This window comes from Bos javanicus, chromosome 17 (genome assembly GCF_032452875.1).
Source record: "Bos javanicus breed banteng chromosome 17, ARS-OSU_banteng_1.0, whole genome shotgun sequence".
Taxonomy (NCBI): Eukaryota; Metazoa; Chordata; class Mammalia; order Artiodactyla; family Bovidae; genus Bos; species Bos javanicus.
In genome coordinates, this window is record NC_083884.1 from 13627214 (window position 1) to 13654885 (window position 27672).

The window sequence follows — 27672 nt, forward strand, 5'->3', positions numbered from 1 at the left end:
TGTAGCCCTTTCTGACTCTCCAACCCAGAACTCTCTCTTCAGAACCACGTGGTACTCGTAACTCACCAGACACGGGTTCAGGGCTTTACATATATGTACATGAACTACTAATGAGGGAGTGTACACAACCAAGTAAGTAGTTACCCAGTCCTCCTATAGAAACAGAACCTCTGATGAGTAGATTGATTCCTTCAACACAGTAGTAGGCAAAACTACATGTCAGACACCAAACTACACATTGAATTGGTAAGCAAGAGAAGGTACTGGACTTCAAGATGCTATGGTGTAAAATTAGGTTAACTTAAGTTGCATATACACTACTTTTTTAGACTGCTAAATGCTATGTTAAACAGTTGATATGTACAAAATGTAAAATTCAAAAGGCAATAGGTGTGTGTGTTTCCTTTGTTCTCTGTTCCTAACCATCAAGTTATCCTTCTCAAAAGCATTGTTTCTGAGTATCCTTTTATGTATTTTAGTACTTCGCACATTTTCATAAATAGTGGTGTCATAATAAACTTACGTTGCACTATGCTTTTTTGCTTAGAAATTTTTTCTAATCAGGATATAATAATCGAGCAGTCTCATTCTTTTTAAGAGAGTTAACATCTGCACTGAGGTATTTGAGTTGGTTAACAGATTTTATAAAACACTTTTCTTTGTGTTAATATTTTAAGTCCTTTTCTATTGTACAAAATTTTAAGTAACATCGAATTCCTTTTTAAAATTTTCATTTACATGAAAAATACAATTGATACATATTCTATATCAGCAATAAGTAGAAAGAACTCGGTTCTTATATCAAAAATATTTTAAGGACATGGTACAGAATAAGTAATTAAAAATAGCTTTTGTCTTATTTTATTCAATATATTTGAAATAATCATTCACAAGTTTAACCTATCCTTAAAAATAGGCACTACTTATTTCAATATAATCCCATTTATGTACAAAGCAAACCCTTTACATAGTCACACTTAATTAAAAAGCATGAAAGGATATATATTATTAAACACTGGTAATCTCTGGGAGGGTAAAATAAAGGGAAATCATAATTCTTTATTCCATTTATTTCTGTATATTTGAAATTTTCACAAACATTATACTCACATAAATTAATTTTTTAAAAGGCCTAATGGGTCTTAGTTAAACCACTTTTCACCAACTGTTTGCATATTAATTAAAGCTTCTGTAGTTTCAGGGAGCTCTAAAAGTTTTTCTATGTCCTAAACTCCTTTTCCGGGAGAAGGCAATGGCACCCCACTCCAATACTCTTGCCTGGAAAATCCCATGGAGGAGCTTGGTAGGCTGCAGTCCATGGGGTCGCTAATAGTCGGACATGACCGAGCGACTTCACTTTCACGTTTCACTTTAATGCATTGGAGAAGGAAATGGCAACCCACTCCAGTGTTCTTGCCTGGAGAATCCCAGGGACGAGGGAGCCTGCTGGGCTGCCGTCTATGGGGTCGCACAGAGTCGGACACAACTGAAGCGACTTAGCAGCAGCAAACTCCTTTTCCCACTTGTCGTGTGAGTTAGTCCCAGTTCAGGGCATTAGGCAGAAGTATATTTGAAAGTGGTTTCACACTACAGGTATCCCACTGTTCAAGAAATCTGGATCAGTTTTTAGAACTCCTGCTACACACTATCTAAAACTTAAAAAAAAAAAAAAAAAAAGTCAAACAGATTTAGATAATATCCTCTATATTCAAAACCTAGAAATAAATATATTTGGTACCAAGGGATACTTTGTATTGCTATCTGGGCATTCCTTGGCGGTATTGTTGCCTTTAGGAAAGTGGCTCACAGTCCTTGGCTGCCCATCAGAAATCTGTGGAAGTTTAAAAACACAGATGCTTAGGGACCAACTCTAAAGATTTTGAACCTGTACTGTACTTTTAAGGGAAACAAACATTCTTTAAAATACTTTTTTCTAAATCTTGATCAGTGATTACAGAAAGGTATATTTAAAGAATGACATTACCTTGAGAGTAACTACAGAATATAGAATCTTATGGAATGCTACATCTAATTCAGAATCAACTTAGGTTTTTCTGGGGGGGTGGGGAAGAGGAACGTGTGTTGAAATGATTTGTTTTTGCTTAAGATATTTATAAGCACCAAAAACACTGTAAACAATGCTCAAGTTGGTAATAGTTTGTTTCCAGCAGTGGTGTTCCGCAGTAACCTTCCTTTCAAAGTCTAAATATACTGACAATTTAATGCAAAGACTGAAAACAAATATAATCCTGATGTTTGTTTATCAAATTTAATCAGTGAAGTAATCAATTGGATTTTAAAATAAGGGCAGTTTCATTATAATTGCATACTTGGCAAACCATGTAAGTGCAGAAACCTTTTTCAAGATTTTTAAAAGGGGGCAACACTGCTCAGCATTTGGTACATGAATATATAATAAACCTACTGAAAATCTTCCTATACATTATGGAAACCTGGAGGTAATTTGTATAGCTTGAAATGTCTTCATTTTAGAATGTTATGCACAAAAAGGGTTCTATCATCAAGATCAGAAAAGTGGCATTTTCTGTATTCAGACAATTTATAACACAACTGGCTTTTGATGTTACAGTAAGTAAATTATACTTCAAGCTCTAGAGCATGTGGTGTATAAAACCTGATTTAAATTTTATATGACAAAAATCCCAATAAATGTTTCTCTTAATAAATGGCTTATCAATATTCTCCGATTCACTTTAATCATCCAAGAAAAAGTAGTTTCCACTCTTCTTTTGTTCTACATCCTAAAAAACAAAGAGAAGCAAACAGAAATCAACACCATTCTCCGGTATGCCAGGGCTGGATTACCCACAGTAGTACCAGTGCTTACAACAGCGTCCCACAATCTCCTCTGTACTCACTGGCTGCTTCTGGAAATTCCTCATCCCACTGCTCAAAGGCAAGGTTACTATTCTGCTACTCACCTCCACAACCTACCAAAGACACCTTCCTTGGTACACCTCACACAAAATTCCTTTACATAACAAAATTTTGCTATATAAAATTCTGTTTCCAAAAAAACTATTAAAATTCCATTTTCTTCCTTTTAACTTTAAGCTCCTGATAAAAATATAACCATGTCAGTTTGGGAACTGCCTAGTATACAAAATGTATATAAAAATAGTTTTTCCCAGTACCATTTGCAGATTGGCAAGTAATGATCTATCTACCTATCTGCCTAGCACCTCCCTTATTAGAACTCAGGTGTGATTGTCTAGGATGAATTGATACAGAGACTATCCTGAATAAGTGTCCTTGGGGACTGAACTGAGTCTCTACCCAAGAAAACTACAGCACAAAGCGTAAGGCTTCAGAAGAGATTCTTATGAAAGTGCTCTAAAATTTAGTTCCTTTCTCTGCTTAATTCACTTTTCAAAACCGAGGAACTATTCAGTTTTAATTTAAAACTTGCATTTCATTGTCCTGGCTAGAGAGTAAACATAAAATATTATAGTGAAGGCTAAAGGCATCCAGAGTCTGTGTTAGGTGCTTAAGAATAAGTGATATGCACTGTGTCTCTGCTTTCCAAGGGCTCACGTTTTAGTAGCCAAGCTAGGGGAGTAGAGTATGAAAGGGCGATAGCAAGAGGGCCATGAAACGGAAGCTGTGCTTTAAGGAGGCATTCATTGCAGGCATACTAGAAACACAGAAACGCTTTTTTAGCATTTTTTTTGGGCGTGAAGAAATGACTGCTTTCTAAAAACCATATTTAACGTCAAGTATAGGGTGCACAATTACTTTACATACCACAAAGGAGAAAAAACTGCCGATTAAAAGACTGCAGATTTAACCAAATTTTTTGTTTCATTATTTAGAATTTAATGTTCACTGAAGAAGTGTTTAAGACTCTTAAAACATACATTTTAATCGTGTTGTTCTTATGCAAGCACAAAAAATGCGTAAAAAAAACTAAAAACTTCTCTATTTCAAGTGTAGTTTCCCTGAAAACACTTTAAATGGCAAGTACCCTCAACACAAGTAGTACAACGCGTGTGACTCAGATAATGCAGCGGTGGCAGCTCTATCACAAGTGCTGCCTCCAGACTGATGTGTGCCATCAGGGACTAAAACGTGAAAAACCAGAATCTCACAACTAAGGAGATGACAGAATTTTAATGACACAGTCTTCAATTCAAAACATACTCTCCAACTATCCACACTGAGAAAGTGCCCGTGACTTGAGATAGATTTTTACATACCTTGATTGAATTGAGCTTGTTTATTCTTGGCCTGTAGTTGTTTGGGTCTCTTCTGAATGTAATTTCAAGCTGAGACAAAAATTTATTCATGCCGGCCAAAAGGGTTTGAGGACTAGGGTGAAAAATAGAGTCTATCAATTACAATTGATTTTTACCCTCCCCCCAATTTAATTACTTTTTAAGAACATTAAGAATAACTGTTTCCTCTAATTCCTCAATCATAATTCATCTCGATAATAGTATAATCACAATATAAATCTATATTAAAAAATGTCTTTGCTTGGCTAGTTTGGCTGTATTTTTGTGCAAAACAAACACAGTTTAAAATGTTTATGATATGGAAAAAAACATTTAGCCAGAAGTACTACTTTAGAAAAATCAGGTGATTGCAGACTTTCAGATCTAAGACTTTTAGGAGAGAAGAAAATTTAACAGAGAAGGTACAATTATGTTAGAAATTTGGCACTGAAAAGACTATGTACAACATAATGGTTTTCAGTAATAATTCCTTTTAAAATTTCCATACTATTTCTATCCTAATCATTTTTTCTCACCTAAACTACTACTAAAACCATTCTAAATCATATCATACTTGTAGAACACTTAAGTATTTTTTAAATACAAAGCGTGGATCATTATTTGAAGGCTTCCCTGGTGGCTCAAACGGTAAAGAATCCACCTGCTGTGGGGAAGACCTGGGTTGGGAAGATCCTTGGAGAAAGAATAGCTACCCACTCCAGTATTCTGTCTGGAGAATCCCATGGACAAAGGAGACCGGCAAGCTATACTCCATGGGATCGCAGAGTTGGACACAGCTGAACAACTAACACTTTCATTTTTTTTCACACAGTCTAAGCAATTTCCCTAACAAAGTACATTATTTTCAATAATTGACAATTTTTAAATAAAAAAAGAATTTTAAGAAGTTTACTTAAGTACTTTTATTTCTTGGATGCATTATTCAAACAGCAAATCCACCATGAAATATTGCGTTGGAATCACATGAACTTACTGTTTTTATAGGTTAAATGGTTAAATATCCATAATTTCATATAGTTCAACCCAGTAAGATTTAAGCACTAAAAGCATAATAAATTTCTCATTAAAAAAAGAACTTTCTCAGAGAAATGCAAATCAAAACCACTGTGAGGTACCATTTCACACCAGTCAGAATGGCTGCGATCCAAAAGTCTACAAATAATAAATGCTGGAGAGGGTGTGGAGAAAAGGGAACCCTCTTACACTGTTGGTGGGAATGCAAACTAGTACAGCCACTATGGAGAACAGTGTGGAGATTCCTTAAAAAACTTGAAATAGAACTGCCTTATGATCCAGCAATCCCACTGCTGGGCATACACACTGAGGAAACCAGAAGGGAAAGAGACACGTGTACCCCAATGTTCATCGCAGCACTGTTTATAATAGCCAGGACATGGAAGCAACCTAGATGTCCATCAGCAGATGAATGGATAAGAAAGCTATGGTACATATACACAATGGAGTATTACTCAGCCATTAAAAAGAAAACATTTGAATCAGTTCTAATGAGGTGGATGAAACTGGAGCCTATTATACAGAGTGAAGTAAGCCAGAAGGAAAAACACCAATACAGTATAATAATGCATATATATGGAATTTAGAAAGATGGTAACAATAACCCTGTGTACGAGACAGCAAAAGAGACACTGATGTATAGAACAGTCTTATGGACTCTATGGGAGAGGGAGAGGGTGGGAAGATTTGGGAGAATGGCATTGAAACACGTAAAATATCATGTATGAAACAAGATGCCAGTCCAGGTTCGATGCACGATACTGGATGCTTGGGGCTAGTGCACTGGGGTGACCCAGAGGGATGGTATGGGGAGGGAGGAGGGAGGAGGGTTCAGGATGGGGAACACATGTATACCCGTGGCGGATTCATTTTGATATCTGGCAAAACATACAATTATGTAATTATGTAAAGTTTAAAAATAAAATAAAATAAAAAAAACAAAAAACTTTCTCATAAACTGTGAAAGTTAGGCTTCTTTATATTTCAAGTGCTCTCTATCAAGCCAATAAGGAGAAATGAAAGAAAAAAGAGGAGAGGTAAAATCATTCATTTTAAACTTGGCTGTACATTTATACCCGATATTTGGGGGATAGTAACCTTTACCACTAACTTTGTAAATTGGGCAAGTCACGCACCCAAATAAAAAAGCAGACAAAACATAACCAGAAAGAGACGGTGAGGGGCCCAAAGCTCTGCATCCTTATTCCCATGAGTCAGTGTTATACCACAGTCTAAAACCCACTATTCTAACCAATGTCATCCAATATGGTATACGAATAATCTTGGGAGTTAATCACTTCAAGAGTTTTCCTTATTAAAAATTAAAATAGTATGAGTAGTGTTTATATGCTGATTGGAAAAGTGTTGGAACTTATAATCAGGTTGAATGGTTTAGAAAATAGTTTACCTGTTTGCAACTGTGTTCTTGGATGGAACACCGTCAAAAACAATGACTCGATCTGCTAGATAGGTGGCCATGATGAAGTCATGTTCCACAACAAAGGCTGTCTTCTTAGCATGGAGTATGAAACTAAAACACATGATTTTGAGATCTTAGTTTTATATCATCAAATATTCAAGTGCTATATTAAGCACATTTGTCTTCTAGTACACATGATCACATGTAATACTCTTATGAACGGGATATTACCGTTTGACAACTCGAGCAGCCATCAATCTTTGCTCAGAATCCAAATATGCAGATGGTTCATCAATTAAATAGACATCAGCAGGTTTGCCCAAACAAAGAGCTAATGCTACTCGCTGCAGTTCACCACCAGATAATGTCTGCACCTATTTGCAGAAGAAGTTCAATAAACCATGTAGAGATACCCAACATTTAAAATGATAAAACAACAAAAATTATTTTAAGAGTACCTCTTGATCGATGATGTTTTCAATTTGCAGAGGCTTCATTACGTCAGTCACAAACTGTGGATGAGTGTAAGCATCTCTGATCTTTTCATGTAGTAGCTGGCGAACACTTCCCTGTTTTTAAGGGAAAAGTATTCAAATTTTATTTCAGTACAAAACTACTCTGATTAATGCACCTTGACAAAGTTAAGCCACAAAGCAAAAGTGTAACAATTTGTTGCCAACAGATATCCATAGTATTTTGATGCTTATCTATCAGCTAGGGCATGTTTTGAGACTTAAAAAATTAAAAACCCATCATGTCCAAGTAAAAAAAATAAAGCAATAATCTTAAAATCTGAAATAAATAAATGACTGCTTCAAGGGAGAAATCATTTCAGACTAGGAATACTTCTAAAGGTCAATATGTGTATCAAGTAATCTTAGGCAATCTGGGAGGTAACAAAATTTGCAACAGTATGACAGGGATGAATATAAGATGTCTTGAGAACTTAAAAAGCTAAGTTTATAGAAAACATCAATGATGAAATTTTTAATGTAAGTCAAGTCATCATAAATATTTTCAATATGAGTACTGAGCTACTGAAGTTAATAAGTTCATTACAACACCTGCAGAAATCAAAGGAAGTTAATTTCACAATGTTTTGTCTCATCCATGTTGTAATATATATCCGTGTCTTCTTTTTATGGCTGAATAACAGTGGCTCTACTGTTTTTCGTTCGTAACAGCAATCTATAAGGTTCAAATTTCTCTATATCCTCAGTAATACTTGCTCTTGTCTGATTGAAGTCATTTTAGTGGGTGTGATGTGGTGTCTCACAGTGGCTTTAATTTGCATTTCCCTTATGACTACCAATGCTGAGCATCTTTTCCTGTGCTTATTGGCCATTTGTTTCCTTTCTTTGGAAAAATGTTTATTCAAATCCTTTGTGCATTTAAAAATCGAGTTTTAAGAGTTCTTTATATATTCTGGGTATGAGTACCTTATTAGATATATAATTTGCAAACAGTTTCTCCAGTCTTGTGGGTAGCCTTTCACTTTCCTGATGTCATTTGCACCACCAAACACATTAGGTTTTTGAAGATTTATTTTGGAAAAAGATGCCAAACAGACTTAAAATAGTTTTCCCAGTAGTGGAAATGAAACTAAGGACTGCAGTAGTCTTAATATCTTCCTTTGCTACCTTATTACACCTGTGTGTGTGTGCTCAGTTGCTCAGTCATGCCCAACTCTTTGTGACCCCATGGACTTGTAGCCCACTAAGCTCCTCTGTCCTTGGGATTTGCCAGGCAAGAATACTGGAGTGGGTTGCCATTTCCTTCTCCAGGGGATCTTCCTCACCTAGGGATCAGACCCTTGTTTCCTGCATTGGCAGGCGGATTCTTTACCACTGAGCCACTTGGGGGCCCCAGACTGATTTGGAGAAACATTCTGACAGAGTGTAAGAGTAATAATGCTCTAGGTATATATACATATAAACTCTTCTTTAATAATAATAAAAAAAAATACCAGTATAACTCACGGTTGATTTGGGACTGATTTTCTGTGGCTTATAACTGACGTTTAGAACTGGAACTTCCCCTGCAAAATAATGCAAATAAATAAGACACTGAAAACTGCTCAGATCTTTAGAATCTACTACATGGAAAAGAGTAAAAAAACTCAACATTACAACAGTACCTCCTTCATCAGGTTTAAGCCTTCCAGCAAGCATTCTGATAAATGTTGTTTTACCAGTACCTGGCAACACAAAGCAAATTGATTTGAAAAATGTTTCACATTTAGAGTAAATCACTATGCATTACTGGGTTGTAACTGGGAAACTAGTTTTGAAAAAACATACTGACACTACAGAATTCTGGAGGCTATATAGAAAATCTACTTGAACTTTCATGATTCACCTCTCAAGCATCATTCTAAACTCATTAGGAGGAATACGTACTATTTAAAGTTTATAACGGCCATTTTAATAAATGGATCTATAAAGTCTTGGGTTAGTTCTTGACTTTTTTAGTTAAAGTATTGATGAACACAATTTATTGTTAAAACAGGACAATAACTGTTATGATTGACACTGTCATCACAAAGGCCATTTAACATGAAATATTTAATTGCAACCAAGCTAAAGACTAATACATTAACTAAAGACTGATATACCGCAACAATCTTCAGAAAATTTTTTTCTTCCAGTTTTGTAAGTTGTAAGCACAAAATTCCAAAATCATCTCGAAGTCATCAGCACTCAAAATCATCTAACTATATTTATGACAATAACCTATTATTTAAAAATGTCAGTAGTATAACTGTTTACAAAGTTGCAAGGAAAACATTTTAAACTAGACTGCTTTAGAATTACCAATTCTTTCCTTTCTGGTCAGTTTCTAGGATGAATAAATGTCATCTGTATCAATATATACATAGAAAAACCAACTTAGAAAAAGATCTAATTCTCACTGAAGGTTAACAAAATAAGAAATATGAACTTGATTAAATGACAAATTAAATCATATGCTGTCACAAAATGTGAACCACACTGAGAAATATAGGAATTCAATCTAGTTCCCAGACCTATAATATAACTGAGTCAAAATTTTTCAGAGTAATTAAAACTCAGTTATTGGATAAACAAAGTGAAAGTGAAGTCACTCAGTCGTGTCCTACTCTTTGCGACCCCATGGACAGTAGCCTACCAGGCTCCGCTGTCCATGGGATTTTCCAGGCAAGAATACTGGAGTGGACTGCCATTTCCTTCTCCAGGGGATCTTCCCAACCCAGGGATCGAACCCAGGTCTCCTGCATTGCAGACAGATGCTTTACCGTCTGAGCCACCAGGGAAGCCGCTGGATAAACAGAATCAACTTTCAAATATCACAGAATAAGGGAAACTTACCATTTTCCCCCAGCATCACCATGATTTCAGAATCTGTAAACTCTCCAGCTACAATCGCTAACTCAAACTCTCCCATCTTTTTCTTCATTCCAGGATATTTATACATACACATCTTTTTAACTTCTTCTTCATTTGCTGTCTCAGCCACTTTAAAAACAAGTGATGCATCTCTGAATCTCAAGTTTTCTGTTGGAACGTAGCCATCCAAAAAAATGTTTATGCCTATTGGAAAGTTATTGAAATAGATTAGCAAAGATCAATTAAAGACTAGACTTTTCCCACAGCAATAAATTATCATATAAAAACCAAACCCTAGGCTCTCTTGTGAGCAATCTATACATAGATTTAAACAGCAAGCAGTGCGACATGGTATTTCATGTACCTAATACCAAGTTTAATTCATGCACACATACATGCCTATATATACAAACCACACATATACAAAGCACATCTTTTCATTATTATGTGATTTTTATAGGACTTTTTCCATCAGATTTTATGTGAAAGGCTCTGATGCCATTTATTCTGTATTTTAAAATAAAAAAATTGTAATTTTTCTTTAAAAAATGACAAGTAAAATGGAGTATTTTCACAGATTGATATAAAATGAAATAAAATAGTTAAGAATTTAAGTTATAAGTATTCATTTTCATGTGAGACATAACCATATGCTGAACTTATGATTTATTGCATTTGTTTTCAGTTTAGCTTTGCAGATTTTTAAGAACTTCATTGAACTTTTCTTGGCTTTACTGTGCAAACAACATAATCTAAACAGATTTTAATAACTGAACAAAAACTAACATACTGGTACATGAAAATCCCTCCAAACTAAGGTTGTTAAGAACCACAATGGCAGATGCACAGAAATGGAAAAGCGGGTTATTTGGGAAACAATGAAAAGATCTGTTTTTGTGTTTACTATGTGTAACAGAAGAACAGTAGCTGAAGTTTCAGCAAGTCTTGAAAGAAAGTCTAGGATGTTATTCATTTCATTTGCAATCAAGAACCAAATCTAGGCCTTCTCAGACTAGAACACAGGTGGCTCAATAAATATATACTGACAGAACACATCACCAGATCCATTTATTCTGCCCAAATTAGCATTTTTAATCTTAAGCCATTTAAGATTAAGAATTCATGTTAAGAATAATGTGAGGTTAAAAAATTAAAACCAAACATTAAATAAAAATATAAACTCAAAGGAATCTAAGTGACCATTTACTACAATTGCCCAATCCATTAGGTAAGAAAAGAAAAGCTCAGAGAAGTGACTTTGTGGAAAAAAAATTAACAAATCGGCTGTATACACTCCAACTGCAATGTTTTTCTTTTTAATTTAAAAATGAGTTCAAGCTAAAATTCCTTTATAGTTCATAAAGAGCTTTTACATATAACGTGTTAATTTCAGCATATTAAAGGAAAGCAGAAAGATTAAGCGCAGTTTGTTAGTTCAATAGTTTTAACGGATAGGGTACATTAAAACCTCACCAGGAACTATTTCCCAGCATATGCTTTAGACATGGCATCTATAACTAGAATTATATAGTTACATAGAATTAGCAACCATGGATCACACAGAGTCGGACACGACTGAGTGACTTTCACTTTCAGGGCTTCCCTTGTGGCTCAGCTGGTAAAGAATCCACCTGCAATGCGGGAGACCGGGGTTCAATCCCTGGGTTGGGAAGACTACCCACTCCAGTATTCTGGCCTGTAGAATTCCATGGACTGTATATGTATATAGTTCATGGGGTTACAAAGAGGCGGACATGACTGAGCGACTTTCACTTTTTTCTAACTAGAATTATGAAAAGTGACTGCCACGTATCCATGTCGTTATTATCAATATGATTCTAGAACTACTTAATACTTTAGGCAGAGAGTAGATACTCTGATATTAGTTGCTAACTAAGGAGAATAAAACAGTAATTGCTTCTGCTATCATCTCTTAAGACTACTGGTAAAAAAAAAACTGGGCAATCTCACAAGTTTTTTCTTAAAATATATTATCTCAATAGATGGATAGTATCTATCTCAAATATATAGGTAGATAAGGGATATTAAGTCCTTCCCCACATCTTAAACTATTTATACCCTTTTTACAGCTTTAAAAAAAGAAAAGCCTGCCCAACTGAGGGAACTATAAAGCTACATGAATAATTATTCTTATGGAATATGGACTTTCAAGCATGGATTTTCAAGATATGGACTAAGGAGACCTTTCATGTCTAGATTATCAGTTTAAGGCATAGCTGGAGAGAAGAAACATAAAAAGTAAAAATAGGAGGAAGCAGTGAAGGAAAACAGGAAAGAAATTAAAAGGAAGAAGGCATACCAGGTGGAGCATGTACTGATTTTGCTTCAGGAGCCATTTAGTGGTAGGCTACTGCCGCTGCTAAGTTGCTTCAGTCGTATCCGACTATGCGACCCCATAGACGGCAGCCCACCAGGCTCTGCCATCCCTGGGGTTCTCCAGGCAAGAACACTGGAGTGGGTTGCCATTTCCTTCTCCAATGCATGAAAGTGAAAAGTGAAAGTGAAGTCACTCAGTCGTGCCCTACTCTTAGTGATCCCATGGACTGCAGCCCACCAGGCTCCTCCGTCCATGGGATTTTCCAGGCAAGAGTACTGGAGTGGGGTGCCATTGCCTTCTCCAAGTGGTAGGCTAGTTTTTACTTAGCCTACCTTGCTTGCCTAACTTGCTTAGGTAGGGAAAACACATGGACCAGAGAGACAGTCCCTAGTCCCTCTTTCCTGCAAGTAGTAGGAATAAGTGAAAATACACATACTGAGCTGTTGTATTAGAATTTTAGTCACTCACCAGACTATAATATATTTAACTGTTTTATTAGACTTTTGGATAACCTTAGTTCCACAAACTTAGGATACAGATTAAAGATAAATTTGAAACATGAAAACAAGATGAGCACTAAATGAATTTCAAGAGTTTTCCTACTGGTACTGGCCTGTCAAAGATAAAGCAGAAGATGACTAATAATACAGGGATGCTACAGAGGCCAAAATATAAAAGAACATTTTAGTATAGCAAATAAATAGTGAAACTGATAGAATATTTTTAGCCACAAAAACTTCTCCAAAAAGAAATAGGTTATGTTTAACAACTGACATATAGAACCTTATATATGTATATTCTATTGTGATTTTAAATTTAATAAGGCCAGAGTTTTGGATAAGTACTATGACAGCAACACTTTACTTAGTATCAGCAATACATTTTCTAAGCACTGATGTGAAAGAGCACTGTGAAGAGTTTTTCAAGTTACCTTCTCTTACACTAAAAGGCATAGTGACAACACCGTAAGCACTTGGTACGCCATATAAACAGCAGATGAAGTCAGAGAGGTAGTCTAATACACTTAGATCATGCTCCACCACAATGATATATCTGAAAATCAATACAGATGTTTATTTAAAAATGTAATATAACATAATTAAAATCATATTTAATTATAATTAAAACATTTACATAGCTTTAAAAAAACTATAGTGGAAATTTTAGGAAGATAAATACATTTAAAAAAATTAACTGTATAGACCACATTAAGCAAGTTATAAAATGTTTTCTTGGAATAAGACTCTAATCAATGTTTATATTTCAAATTATTTTCCTAAACTAAAAGAAAAAAGTTAACATGAAAATTTATGAATATATGAAATAAATGTTTTGCTAATAAAAAAAACATTTTTTTTACTAAATGTTTAACTAAAAATGTTTAAAAGCATTTTTAAACTTTACAAAGCAGAAATAATTATATAATAGGCCTACACTGTTTACTGTGCTGGTCAACTTATGTATTAAACCCTTCTACTTGTCCTATCCCACACTAGTTGCAGTACAGGTGTAGCAGGGGATGCGTAGAGAATATGACATAATCCTCAATCTGAGAACTTTCAATATTAGCTGTGGAGACTAGGAATTGATATAAAACAATACCAAAAAGACCACGTAGCAAAGTTTTACAGGTGATAAAAACCTAATGAAAGTCAGGAAGGAAACAGGTTAGTGTTGGAAATGGAGCACTTAATAAATGGGATAGAATAGGACCTGACTTTTTAATTAGTAAGAAAAAAAGTACTTCTAGTAGAAACAGGCAAATAAATAATAGTTATAAAGCTTTTATGTAGTATTTCATTCCTATTCAACTCAGTTTAAGATTTTCAAAAAGCAATGACCTGCAGACATCAAATTCCAATTTAATAGCTTTCTGTACAAAAACCAGCCATATTTTTATTTTAATGAAATCATTTAATCATTTAATGAAATCATTACTCCCATAAAAACTGACTCAATTTGATTCACGATGATATACTGTTTAAATTGTCAAGCGTGTCTAATTCACTGTTTTCTTTCTCTATCGAGATTCTAATTCAGGGTGTCATATTTCTATTTAATATTGCTATATGCTTTTAACAAATCTCATTTTTTTCTTCAGGGCCCCAGATAAGGCTCTTAGTTCCAGATGAAACAAATTTAACATCCTCAGATCTTCTTTTAAGACCTTCCAAAACTATAGCTACTACAGATATTCAATTTATAAAGTTACACTGATAAATCCATCATACTTAACCTAATCTAACAAACACGACACTTGGCCTAGCCTACCTGAAATGTGTTCAGAACACTTACTATTTTCCAATAAAGTGTTGACTGTCGCATGTAATGTGTTGACTACTACACTCAAAGTGAGAAGCAGAACGGTGGCAAGGGTGCCAGCTGTCTGTCCTCTCAACATATGGCTGACCGAAAGCTGCAGCTTGCTGCTGCTGCTCAGCACCACAGACCAAGAAAATACCAAAATCTGAAGTATAGTTCTACTGAATATGTACTGTTTTCACAACACTGTAAAGTCAAAAAATCTTGAGTTGAACCAAAGTATCTGTATATTCTTTTATTACATTTGTATATAGGATATACCAAAAAATGGATCTTTGTTTCCTGAATAATTTACTCTTCTATCTCTGTGTCTAAGGGCTAGTCTATGATTGAAAGGGTCTCCTGCCTAAAATCCTCATCTGTTCAAGTCCTATGTAACTCTTTAAGGTTCACCTCAAATTCTACCTCCAGTAGAAATACCCTTCTTAATGTGCAATAAACTTTCCCCCACTGTTGAACAGTGGTAAGCATCAATAAAAATGGCAAATCACCCAAGTGAGCCAATACTTATCCTGCCTTGGTATCATTACTGGCAATGTTCCATTACTTGGAATAATTCTCTGCTTTTTTATCACTGAAATCTTCAAGACCCAGTATATGGCAGCAGTTTTATCTAGTGGTTTTAAAGGTACTTTTAAAAAGAAAAAAAATAAGTCACCTGCTTTCTCTACTTTCATATGAATCTTATGCAGAAGTCCAAAATGTTATTAAAAAATATTTAGAAGACTCACTCTATTTTCAGAGGGTTTGGAACAATAATCTACAGCATAATGAGAAATCTATGCTGTGAAAATTTATGCCCTACACTTAATTTTGGGTTATCTGTTGGATTTTAATCTTCCTCTTGCATTATTGTTCCTCTCACTAATCCATCCTCTATTTCTTGTTGTTTCCTGGAGGATACGATCTTCAAAATCTTTTTACAGCATTAAAGACTGAATGGGTGCCTTGATACATCATAGAATTTCAGAATGCAGACATACTTCCTGAAACTTTTTATCGTCTAGCACTACAAAGAGATTATTTTGACCCTATGCCTATAAAATCATGACCCAGCACAACTGAGAGAACGTGTAACAATCATTCTCTTCACTTTGCCAATCTAATCTGTTTTGGTATGTTATCCCTTTTACCACTATGTACTGCGCTCTCATAACGTAGAAAATAGTGACTTGACTGAATACATGTCACCTGGTTGTAAATTATTATCCTTTTATTTCTCTGCTTATGTATTCCTTAATCTACCAGATCCTAAGGTCCCTGAATATTGGGACCGCATTTTATACTCTTACATTACCCAAAGGGGCTTCCGCCCTGGTAGCACAGTGGTAAAGAACCTACCTGCCAATGCAGGTAGCTGTGGATTCAATCCCTGGGTCAGGAATATCTCCTGGAGAAGGAAATGGGTACCCTACCCCGGTATTCTCACCTGGGAAATCCCACAGGCAGAGGAGTCTGGTCGGGTACAGTCCATGGGGTCGCAAAGAGTTGGACATTACTTGGTGACTAAACAACAGCAACAATTTCCCAAAGAGCCTATCATAATGCCCTGACCTATGCATGGAGTGAAAATAATGGTCACCATTTACCTCAACTAAGACTGTCTCTTTATTACTGATATTCTAAGTTTTACTTCAAAGTATGTACAGGAATCATTTGTTCCTTGAATCTAAGGAGTCAAGTTTTTCAATTCTGGAAAAAACCTGGCCATTATCTTTTCACAGTTTGATTTTTCAGATGCCTATAAAGACATACGCAATTGTCTTCTCATTCTGTTCTCTATCTTGTTCTATTCTCCATGTCCCTGAATCTCCTCCTGTTTTTCCATCTCATTCTCTGTTGTACTCTGGTGGCTTGTTCAGGTCAACTTTTAAAGTTTCTGATGCTCTTCTGTTGTCCCTAACCTGTCTAATCTGTCCAATGAGTTTTCAATGTCATGACTATATTTCTAATTTCTAGATTCGTTTGGGTTTTTAAAACATTTACCTGTTACCTTTTTTGGAGTATTATATTTCTAGAGCTTTAAACCTTTATGTTGACTCATCTTAAATACTGCCTTCCAGCCCCTTAGAGTGCCCCTTTCAGTTCTTGAAGATCTAAGTCCTGCTGTTTGTTGTTTACTGGCTCACTCGTACACTTTCCTTCTATCATTTATAACCCTGGCTTTGAAGCTCTTGGTCTTTACCTGAAGAAATCCTGTGTGACCAGGGTTGAGAGCGTATGTCTCTGGAGTGTTTTTATATTTGTGTCGTCTACGTACCATAGAACTGAAGAGTCCAGGACTCTCTCTGTGTTACTTTCTCAGCTTGGAGGGTTTTTAGACATCCCTGATTACATAAATTTCAATTCCATATCCATGTGAGCTGCCAGTCCATAAACAGATCTGAAGGGGAACCATCCCTCCATTCCCAAGGCTCTCACTGAGTGACAGGAGTATGTTTCCTTGACATCCTCATGTGTTTATTTACTCTTTTGCTGAGAAAGCAGTTGTTTGAGAGTCCTGGCATTTTGTGTGATAATTCAAAAGGAGGCTCTGCTACCTGCCCACAAATGGTTGTTAAAGCTCAAGACTTATTACAGAGACAAGCACAACCTTCAGGAAAGCCATCCTTGTTTCTCCCCTGTAATTTATAGTTCTCTGTTCGCTTTTTGATCCCCAGGGATTTCTCTTATGAAAGAAGTTATGAAATCAACTATTAAAGAATGGAACAGAAAACGCTATGCAGGAAAAACACTCTGTGTTCTGGCCATAGTCTTGCCATATCATAAATTAGAAATCTAGAAATAATTAATTTTTTTGACCTTAAACTTCTTCATCTGCAATATGGGAATACCACCTAAAGATTCTAACTTATGAGATTAATGAGGCTCAGATGAGATAACGGATATAAAAACTGCAAACTACAACAGCATCCTACGAATACATGATGTTGTGACTACTAAGAAGTTTTTAAGAACTCTTTTGTGCTCAGTAAAGACCTGGGACAACTGGAATTACTCTGTTCTAAATGATGTGTATAAGCGACATATCCATTTGAGGATCTGACAAAAGTTAAGGATCTGCTTCCTAGAAACCCATAAATATATGTCAAAAATTTGCATATCACTATAGTTGCTTCCCTGGTGGCTCAGACAGTAAAAGCGTCTGCCTACAATGCGGGAGACCGGGCTTCGATCCCTGGGTGGGGAAGATCCCTGGAGAAGGAAATGGCAAACCACTCCAGTATTCTTGCCTGGAAAATCCCATGGACAGAGGAGCCTGATAGGCTACAGTCCATGGGGTTGCAAAGAGTTGGATACGACTTAGTGACTTGACTTGACTTGACTTCACTTCATAATTCTTAGGCTCCCTGGAAACAGGTATGGTAGTAAATGCATCTTGCATTAAGAATTTCTGTTCTAGACAGAGGAAGGTTAAGTTCAAGTGATAGCTCAAAAACCAAGATGGAATATATGCACATGTATATGACATTGATGGTCCTGGTGTTGCATTTTTAGAAATTTATAAAACTTTTTAAACAGAACAGCATAGGCACACACCAAATCTTACTTACCTGTCTGGATTTATTAGAGATCGTATAGTAATAGCAGCCTTTAAACGCTGCTTGACATCTAGGTAACTAGAAGGTTCATCAAACATAAAACTATGAAAAAGAAAAGCAAACATAATATGAAAAGCAAGTATGATAATTATTCTATCTTGCATGTTAAAGCACTGAAATATTTCTGATTTAACAACAACAAAAATCCCATAACGGTAAAAATTTCTATATTCTGTTCAGAAGTAGAAGGAAGAAATTATGAAAAGCAGGACAGCATATCAAGTATGGGGAGAGGCTCACAGATTAGGCTAACTTACAAACTGTTATCTCCTCATGAAAACTATTCTGATATACTCCAAAATAATTCAGAGTGCTCTTATAATTGGCTGAAATCAGTTGCACTAAAGCAAACAGTTTTTGGAAAGGAGGGCCTTGCAAAAAATTATAGAATACGGAGAAAAACTAGCCTACATTGGACGCCAGAGTAGAAGTATGGAAAAAGATGAGAGGAAAAAATATCTGGGAAAAGAGAGACATTAAAAGGTAGGAAGGAAACTCGCCTTTACATTTGTCTCTCACGTGGCATGCCACCCTGATTTAGGATAACCTAAAAGACCTCATGTTCCACTTGAACTATTAAAAACCTTGCCGGCCTCGTTGGAGACCTTACATCTTAAAAAAAATAATCTTCCTATGTATAAATAGAGTTTACAAAATACCTGACCTTATATTAAAAGGCTCTAGAATTCATAAGTTGTAAAGTTTTTACCCCTGATGGAGTAACAGGGGAATGGGCAATGGATGCACAGCTGCTTCAACATCTGAACTCAAAAGTTAAAACATTCACTACTCCTTCTAATATTAACAATTTATCCCAAACCACTGCTCTTTTAGCAGCATTATAAATAAAAACTCTAAAGTAAGGGTAACATTTACAAGAATATAAAGTAACCTACATATCAGCTTTCTGTATGCAAACGACCGCACAGGCAAATCTCTGCAACTCTCCTCCTGAAAGATCTTCAACATTGCGTTCTTTCAGATGGGTTAAATCTATAAGAGGAATTGTCTTTAATGTTATTCTATTTTACCTCTTCAGGGTAAAATGTGCATTGCAAATCATCCTGCATTTGAATATTTCAGCTGAAAGTATGACAATTACTAGAGATTTTTCCCATTTATTTCAGTAATCCATATAAAGGCATCAAACTTTATGAGTTAAATTCATGGCCTATTAAAACACATACACAAAATAAACACTTACCAAGCTGCTGACATACAATTGCTTGTGTCTTTGTTTCATCTTTTCGGTCCAAAATAGACCCCACTGTCCCCTGTCACAATATATCAGTAACAGTTACTACTATTTTCCTTCAATACTAATCCCTTCAATATTAAGAAGAGTCACAAAGTAAAACAAGTTTAATTTATCTTTCATATGTCCACCAATATTTGTAATACCCACTACACATCTCCTAAAAAGCAACTGACCTTTGCAGCCTTGGGAATCTGGTCTACGTACTGAGGTTTGATAATGGCTTTTAGGTCATCTTCAAGAATCTTGGTAAAGTAATTTTGCAGTTCAGATCCACGGAAGTAAGTCAGAATTTCTTGCCAATCAGGTGGATCCTAGAAATGTATGTATAGTTATCTGAATTTAGTAATACAATTGCAAAGAGGATAAATGTTATACAAAATAGAACATATACTCAAATAGAATACTTTTGCTTCTAATATACTAATAATACCAGAGGTGGATTTTTTTTTTTTCAAATCAAGGAACATAACAGTTTACAAAATCTCAGAATTATCAATTAAGTAGCATTAACACATTTTTAACTAAAAAGGAGTTTCGTTTAGTTTCTCAGCACTAATTACACAAATAATCTTGAAAATAAGAACATTAAAAAATAAAATCACACATACTCTCTCCTTCACAGCCTCATAAAACTGACCCAAGATACTCATTTTTATAAGGTGGTAATACATACATCATACTTCCCAAGGTTTGGCTTTTGCTTTCCTGCTAAAATTTTTAAAGCAGTTGACTTTCCAATACCATTAGTTCCAACTAATCCCAAAACTTCACCCGGACGAGGAATAGGCAACCTGTCACAAGTGTACAAAAATAATGAAACAACTCAGACTTAGGTAGAAAAAGCTACATAATACCAGAACGATGTCTTCTGATGCATTTGCACTCCACACACATTCATTAATAAGCCAAAAGAGAAATATGCCAGATATTATTGGCTATTAGGAAAAAACAAAAACAGCAGCCAAGATTAACTTAAACTGTTAATTGTTAGAAATGCATCCATGACCAATATTACTCCAAATTTTATTTATTCAACTTTCACTCACAGTCTAAAGTAACAATTTTTCTTTACATATAAGGCTCAGTTTTAATGTACAATAAAATGCTTTGGTACAAAACTGCAGAGCAGGTGCAACCTCACAGTCTTTTTCCTTCTTTCTTTTTTTGGCCTGCCATTTACTTACAAGGAGAGAAGTGCCACATCAACCAGAAATATTCCACTTCATACTCCCTGCTGCAGTAGGGCCCCTTAAAGCTGGCAGGTTGAGAAATACCTTTTTATTAGTTAAATCTAGACTCCCCGATTCAAAATATTAGTGTTCAGCAGATTAAAAACCTCAAAGAATGTCTGTCAATAACAGTATATGTTGAAGCTCAGGGTAATATTCTCTGTAGATCATGAGATTAATAGATAAATAAAATCAACACAAGGCCCCTTAAAAATTATTTTGGGGAGAAGGATTTCATAACAACAATGATTCTCACCCCAGTTGTATACTAGAATCACCTGGGAGCCTTATCAGCTTACTAATGTCCAGACTATACATCCAGAGATAAGATGTAATTCAACTGGGTTGAAATTACCTGGGCATGAGTACTTTTAAAAAGACTCTCAGGTAATTTTAATGTCAGCCTGAATGAACCACTGACATATACAATGCTATTCTGCATGATGTTATAATATTATATTTTGCTTTAGTGGATGCAAAAGTTATTACCACTTATTTTCCATTTTTTAGTTTCTCTGAAAATTTCAAATGTATTTTACTCTTGACTGAAGCAAAGAAGAATGCTGACTTGGAAATATACCTGTGAAGTTTGAAGGCATTGGCACAATATCGGTGTGTTGTTTCTTTTTCCAAGTTGCTTGGTAAGTTGACAATTGATAAGGCGCCAAAGGGGCATTTCTGTTATTTAAAATAAAGAATTAAGTTTCCATTAATTTTTAGAAATATATGCATGACTAAAATGAACAGATTAAGAAGTGGTTTTTTTTGAGATAGAACATTTTTATTCAAATATGTAAGTACATTTTGTGTCCCATGCATTTTTTTTGTTGTTGTTTTTTATTTTATTTATTTATTTAAATTTTATTTTATTTTTAAACTTTACAATATTGTATTAGTTTTGCCAAATATCGAAATGAATCCGCCACAGGTATACATGTGTTCCCCATCCTGAACCCTCCTCCCTCCTCCCTCCCCATACCCTCCCTCTGGGTCGTCCCAGTGCACCAGCCCCAAGTATCCAGTATCGTGCATCGAACCTGGACTGGCGACTCGTTTCATACATGATATTATACATGTTTCAATGCCATTCTCCCAAATCTCCCCACCCTCTCCCTCTCCCACAGAGTCCATAAGACTGATCTATACATCAGTGTCTCTTTTGCTGTCTCGTACACAGAAGTTTTTATAATTAATTTTCCAAATGTGGGAGTTTCACACAGGTGTTTAAGTACTGTTTCACTTCCTATCCTTAAAAAAGTTAAGTTACTCGAAGGCAAGAATTTTAACTAATAAATCTGTATTCCCCTTAGTAACTGGCAAAATGCTGGAAATTTAATCTGTTTAACACTTAGTTAAAAACCTTACAGACCTGGAGATAGATTTTTGCGTTTTTGAAAAAATATTATTAGATAAAAGAAGGTTAAGAGCAAGATAAAACTTGATTATCTGGCATAGCTCAGCCAGTAACACTTCTGTCTGCAATGCTGGAGACCTGGGTTCAATTCCTCGGTTGGGAAGCTCCCCTGGAGAAGGAAATGACAACCCACTCCAGTATTCCTGCCTGGAGAATCCCATGGACAGAGGAGCCTGGCAGGCTACAGCTCATGGGATGGCAAGAGTCGGGACACGACTTGGTGCTATCTTTCTTTTCTATTGAGCGTACTATCTCATATACAGTCAATGAGAAACATCGTCCCTTTATTTCCTTCTTCCTGTCTTCTGTACGCTTCCTTTACAACTTTGTAAAGTCCTTTAAGGTCATGGTTTGTACCTTTCTTGGTCTATTTACATCTCAACAACAGCTAGCATAGTATCTGCACAGAGAAAGGACTAATGTCTTTCCATTGTGATTTTTAACCATTCCACATGAAAAAGATATTCATATTCCAAGTGAGTGAATTCACATAAAAAGAAAAACATTTATTCATAGAAAAACTTATTCAAATGGTGACTGTCAATCAGATAAATGCCCAAGGAACAAGAATGGTAAAAGTTGGAAGGTGATTTAAGAGTGGTAATGTGGCTAGAAAAATTCCTCCAAAGTACAGATAAAACCAAAAGGGTACAAGCGAAATGTATAAATGCAGATTAGAAATCTGTTCAATGAGCTTAGGGAACTAATTCAAAAGTTTATATACAAAGGTTTCAGTGAATTCCCATTTTCTAAGTTATAAGAACACAGAAGTTTAAAAAAACAAAACTCTTATTTTCAAGTTAATTCCTTATGCAAGATGGTTTTTTTTTTTTTTTTACAAATGGAGTCACTGCCATTTACAGAATTCTCTATTATTCTATCAATGTACATAAAATGCTTATTGGCTTCAAGTAATTTAAACTTCTCTTAATCTTCAAAGAAAAAATATCCATGTTGTTCATATACATGCTGCATTTCAAGTATCCTAAGTGTTCAGGAAGTATACACTACCCCTCTCCCCAAAGAGATTCATTACATCAGTATCTTTTCTGCCATGGAGTACATAACCCAAATTCTGGAATCTCAATATTCTATAGTAGCCAAGAAAGAAAATAAAATCAAATATAGTGTTCAAAATAAGATTTCCAGCACCCACAACATTGGTAGGCAAAAAATATTTGCTGGAAGAAATGTCTCCTGCTTATACTATCAAAAGAAGAAAAAACGCTTTCAGGTACCGAGCTTGGTACTTCTGGATACTTAACTGAAAATTCAGAAACCAATTTAAAATATACTTGAGCCTAATTAGAAAAAATAATAGGTGGTAGCCATATTCCAGGAAAGGTCCTTTCTAAAATATATTATGTGCAAATAAAAAATAACTAATTTAAGAACTTTATACTCTGGCTCCTAAATATCTTTTAAGAACCAAAGTTGGAAATCCATCACTCTTGAAGAAAAGCCCTAATCAAACTATTCAATATAACAAAAACTGAAGCATTTTGAAAAGTTACACTATTGGGATAAATTCAACAATAAAAGAATACAGCAAAAGCAGCACTTCAGGATTAGGTTAAGCTAAGAAAAGTTTTTGGCTGTGTCCATTTTTATTTAAAAGTGTGAATTTAAAATTTAACAGACTTAAAAAAAATAATATATAGTAGGACTCATATTTTTTGTATTTATATTTCCAAAAAGTTCTGGTAAAGATCTGGAGAATGTTCTTCTCATAAGAGGGTGAAAAAGAGAAATTAATTTTGGTTGGAGATGGCTTTACAAAATTGCATACAGCAAGGATAACTTTTATTATTATTTTTTAAAAGGATAACGTTTAAATGGGGTGGCTTAATTAATTGAAACTGCAATAATATTACTAATATAAGAAAACCATTTTTCTAAATTTGTATTATTTTTTCACTGTTTCATACTTGGCTCTTTAAAAACAGTTATAATGTATTCAGAATTTTTAAATTTCATTTTTAGGTTATAATTTAATACAATAAATAAAATATCACTTACTTTAATACAAATACCACAGCCAATACAAAGAGTTTCAGAAATCCAAGCTATTTTGCTCTGGGCGGTAACCTCTATGCATAATTTTCCTGCAAAGGAAAAGACAGAATTAAGACATTTATTCTGATAAGTCTAATTTTCTGACAACGCTGTTATTTCAGCAATTCTTGTTCCAAATTTCCATAAAGAATCAAATTTTCAAAGATCACAAAAAGAAATACACTTGAGATAATATCTTAAATCAGTGCTTTGTATGGATACACTGCTGGACTTATTTACTTATATGAATATTTGTCATGCAAGACAGAGGTGACTAATATACTTATTTTAATTTACTACAAGAAGATGCTGGTTAAAGTATTCGTTGTCATTGGGTCACTAAGTCATGTCCAACTCTTTGTGACCCCATGGACTGTAGCCCTCCAGGCTCCATCCATGGAATTTTCCAGGCAAGATACTGGAGTGGATTGCCATTTCTTTTTTTTTTTTTAATATTTACTTATTTTTTATTTGGCTGTGCTGGATCTTAGCTGTGGCATGTGGGATCTAGTTTCTTGACCAGGGTTCAAACCACGGCCCCCTGCATTGGGAGCATGTAGTCTTAGCCAATGGACCACCAGGGAAGTCCTAGGGGTTGCTATTTCTGATCTTAAAAGTTGACTAACCTGAATATTTAATCCACCAAATATGCCTTGACAATGGTAATGTATACCCGACAGGAGAATGAAATATATTAGCTAGATCAGGAAAGCTCCCCAAAGACATGCATCTAATACACAGACTAAATTAAATTTAGCATTAAGAATACCAATAATGGCATTTCTGAATAGCACAGTAGACTGTAAGATATGACATCTAAAGTTTCTTTTAAGATTTAGTAAGTTTATTTCTCACTAGTATGTTTAAAGTAACAATTATTTAGCATAGCTTTTAAAGACTAGCAATTCTGAATTTTTGAGAATTTATTTAATCTTGAAAATGTAGCAAAAGCTCATGAACAGTCATTCATACTAAGCTGTTTTTAAAAAGAATATTATCAAACGCAAACATCTTGGTAGTTCTTTCTTCGTGATTTAAAGTAACTAAAGGATTTTGTAGACCTGGAAGACTCTCACTAATCTGAACACTGGTTTGATTTTACAGTCAATGAACTTAAACAATACATGAACTGTGAACTTCAGATGTTCAAACTGGTTTTAGAAAAGGCAGAGGAACCAGAGATCAAATTGCCAACATCCGTTGGATCACTGAGAAAGCAAGAGAGTTCCAGAAAAACATCTATTTCTGCTTTATTGCCTATGCCAAAGCCTTTGACAGTGTGGATCACAATAAACTGTGGAAAATTCTGAAAGAGATGGGAATACCAGACCACCTGACCTGCCTCTAGAGAAACGTGTATGCAGGTCAGGAAGCAACAGTTAGAACTGGACATGGAACAACAGACTGGTTCCCAATAGGAAAAGGAGTAGGTCAAGGCTGTATATTGTCACCCTGCTTATTTAACTTATATGCAGAGCAACATCATGAGAAACGCTGGACTGGAAGAAGCACAAGCAGGAATCAAGCTTGCCAGGAGAAATATCAATAACCTCAGATATGCAGATGACACCACCCTTATGGCAGAAAGTGAAGGAGAACCAAAGAGCCTCTTGATGAAAGCGAAAGAGGAGAGTGAAAAGGTAGGCTTAAAGCTCAACATTCAGAAAACTAAGATCACGGCAAGAGGTCCCATCACTTCATGGGAAACAGATGGGGAAACAGTGGCAGACTATTTTTTTGGGCTCCAAAGTCACTGCAGATGGTGATTGCAGCCATGAAATTAACAGATGCTTACTCCTTGGAAGGAAAGTTATGACAACCTAGACAGCGTATTAAAAAGCAGAGATATTACTTTGCCAACAAAGGTCCGTCTAGTCAAGGCTATGGTTTTTCCAGTGGTCATATATGGATGTGAGAGATGGACTGTGAAGAAAGCTGAGCACTGAAGAATTGATGCTTTTGAACTGTGGTGTTCGAGAAGACTCTTGAGAGTCCTTTGGACTGCAAGGAGATCAAACCAGTCCATCCTAAAGGAGATCGGTCCTGGGTGTTCACTGGAAGGACTGATTCATTTGAAAAGACCCTGATGCTGGGAAAGATTGAGGGCAGGAGGAGAAGGGGACGACAGAGGATGAGATGGTTGGATGGCATCACCGACTCAATGGACATGAGTTTGGGTAAACTTCGGGAGCTGGTGATGGACAGGGAGGCCTGGCGTGCTGTGTGCCATTCATGGGGTCGAAAAGACTTGGATACAACTGAGTGACTGAACTGAACTGAACTTAAACAGGATCATTTAGTCACAAAGTATTAAAAGAAATTTAGAATAATATCTGGTCTTATTTTTACATTTTAAAGAAACTAACAGGGGTGAAAAGTGTACACTAAAGCCTAGAGAACCATGAAGATAATGTATTCTTTTAAAACTTTCTCTTATCCTTAAATGATCCACAGCTTACCCATCCGAACCACAGGGCAACTCTTCTTGCACTCCTGCCGACATTTCTTAGGTTTACATTTGTCATGGTTGACAATAGCAATTCTTGTTAATTTATCCGCCATGATTCTAAGGAAGTAAGAATATCCAGTTCCTCTATTAAAGAAAAGATTAACAAAATTATGGCATAGTCAGTGCAATTTATTAAGAGAAGTCAGTCACAGGTATAAAAAATTCAAGAGGAGGAGATATCACTATTTCAGATATTAATACCTGGAACTAATTAAAAAAAAAAACTAGTGAAAGCAATAAAATAACTTGTTATGTCTGGAAAAACAAAATTTTACTTATATACCATTAATCAGAAAACTTATATGTAGAAGGAAAAAAATACTACTTTCAACAGTATATACACGTGTGATGAAACTCAAAATTACCACTGAAAGACACAAAAGACCTGAACAAATAGAATAGCATGCTGTTTCAATTTTCACAAAAGAGAATAGTCAATATCATAGTTTTCAATCTTCCCTGAATTTATACATTTAATTCAATCTCAAAGGGAAAAAACTGAATCAGACAAATAAAATCTAAGCTCTTATGCAAAAAGTAGTAATAGCCAGGAAAATGGGAAAAGAGTAAGGGGTTGGGGAACCTATACTTGACATATGGAAAAAATTGATATAAGGCCTAAGTAATTAATGCTGATACCAGTGGATGAATACTGACAATAAAATAGAACAGAAAGACTTGACATGAAACATACATATGATAAAGATGTTTACTTCCTCCCTCTAACTAATCATCACTTCATGTCTTATCTATTTGACTATGATACTACTGGAGAAGGCAATGTGGCACCCCACTCCAGTGCTCTTGCCTGGAAAATCCCATGGGCAGAGGAGCCTGGTAGGCTGCAGTCCATGTGGTTGCTACGAGTCAGACATGACTGAGCAACTTCA

At 35.4% G+C, this 27672-nt stretch overlaps 1 protein-coding gene across 2 annotated transcripts in view; it reads right to left on the reverse strand.

The window, feature by feature from the left end:
- Positions 1-845: 845 nt before the first annotated feature.
- The window catches only part of ABCE1 (ATP binding cassette subfamily E member 1), a 32247-nt gene continuing 5420 nt past the window's right edge, over positions 846-27672 (reverse strand). Inside the window, exons 2-18 of one of the 2 annotated variants that reach the window (XM_061384089.1) lie at positions 26733-26866; positions 24238-24323; positions 21385-21482; positions 20249-20366; positions 19749-19886; positions 19522-19591; positions 19214-19310; positions 18270-18359; positions 13325-13446; positions 10038-10259; positions 8828-8887; positions 8670-8728; positions 7149-7259; positions 6922-7064; positions 6679-6801; positions 4218-4329; positions 846-2762 (exon numbers count right to left, since the gene is read on the reverse strand). In XM_061384089.1, coding sequence (XP_061240073.1) covers positions 2715-2762; positions 4218-4329; positions 6679-6801; positions 6922-7064; positions 7149-7259; positions 8670-8728; positions 8828-8887; positions 10038-10259; positions 13325-13446; positions 18270-18359; positions 19214-19310; positions 19522-19591; positions 19749-19886; positions 20249-20366; positions 21385-21482; positions 24238-24323; positions 26733-26835 — 1800 coding nt within the window. In that variant the 5' untranslated portion in view covers positions 26836-26866 and the 3' untranslated portion in view covers positions 846-2714. The remainder of the gene's footprint in view (positions 2763-4217; positions 4330-6678; positions 6802-6921; positions 7065-7148; positions 7260-8669; positions 8729-8827; positions 8888-10037; positions 10260-13324; positions 13447-18269; positions 18360-19213; positions 19311-19521; positions 19592-19748; positions 19887-20248; positions 20367-21384; positions 21483-24237; positions 24324-26732; positions 26867-27672) is intronic. The other variant, XM_061384090.1, reaches the window with a different exon arrangement.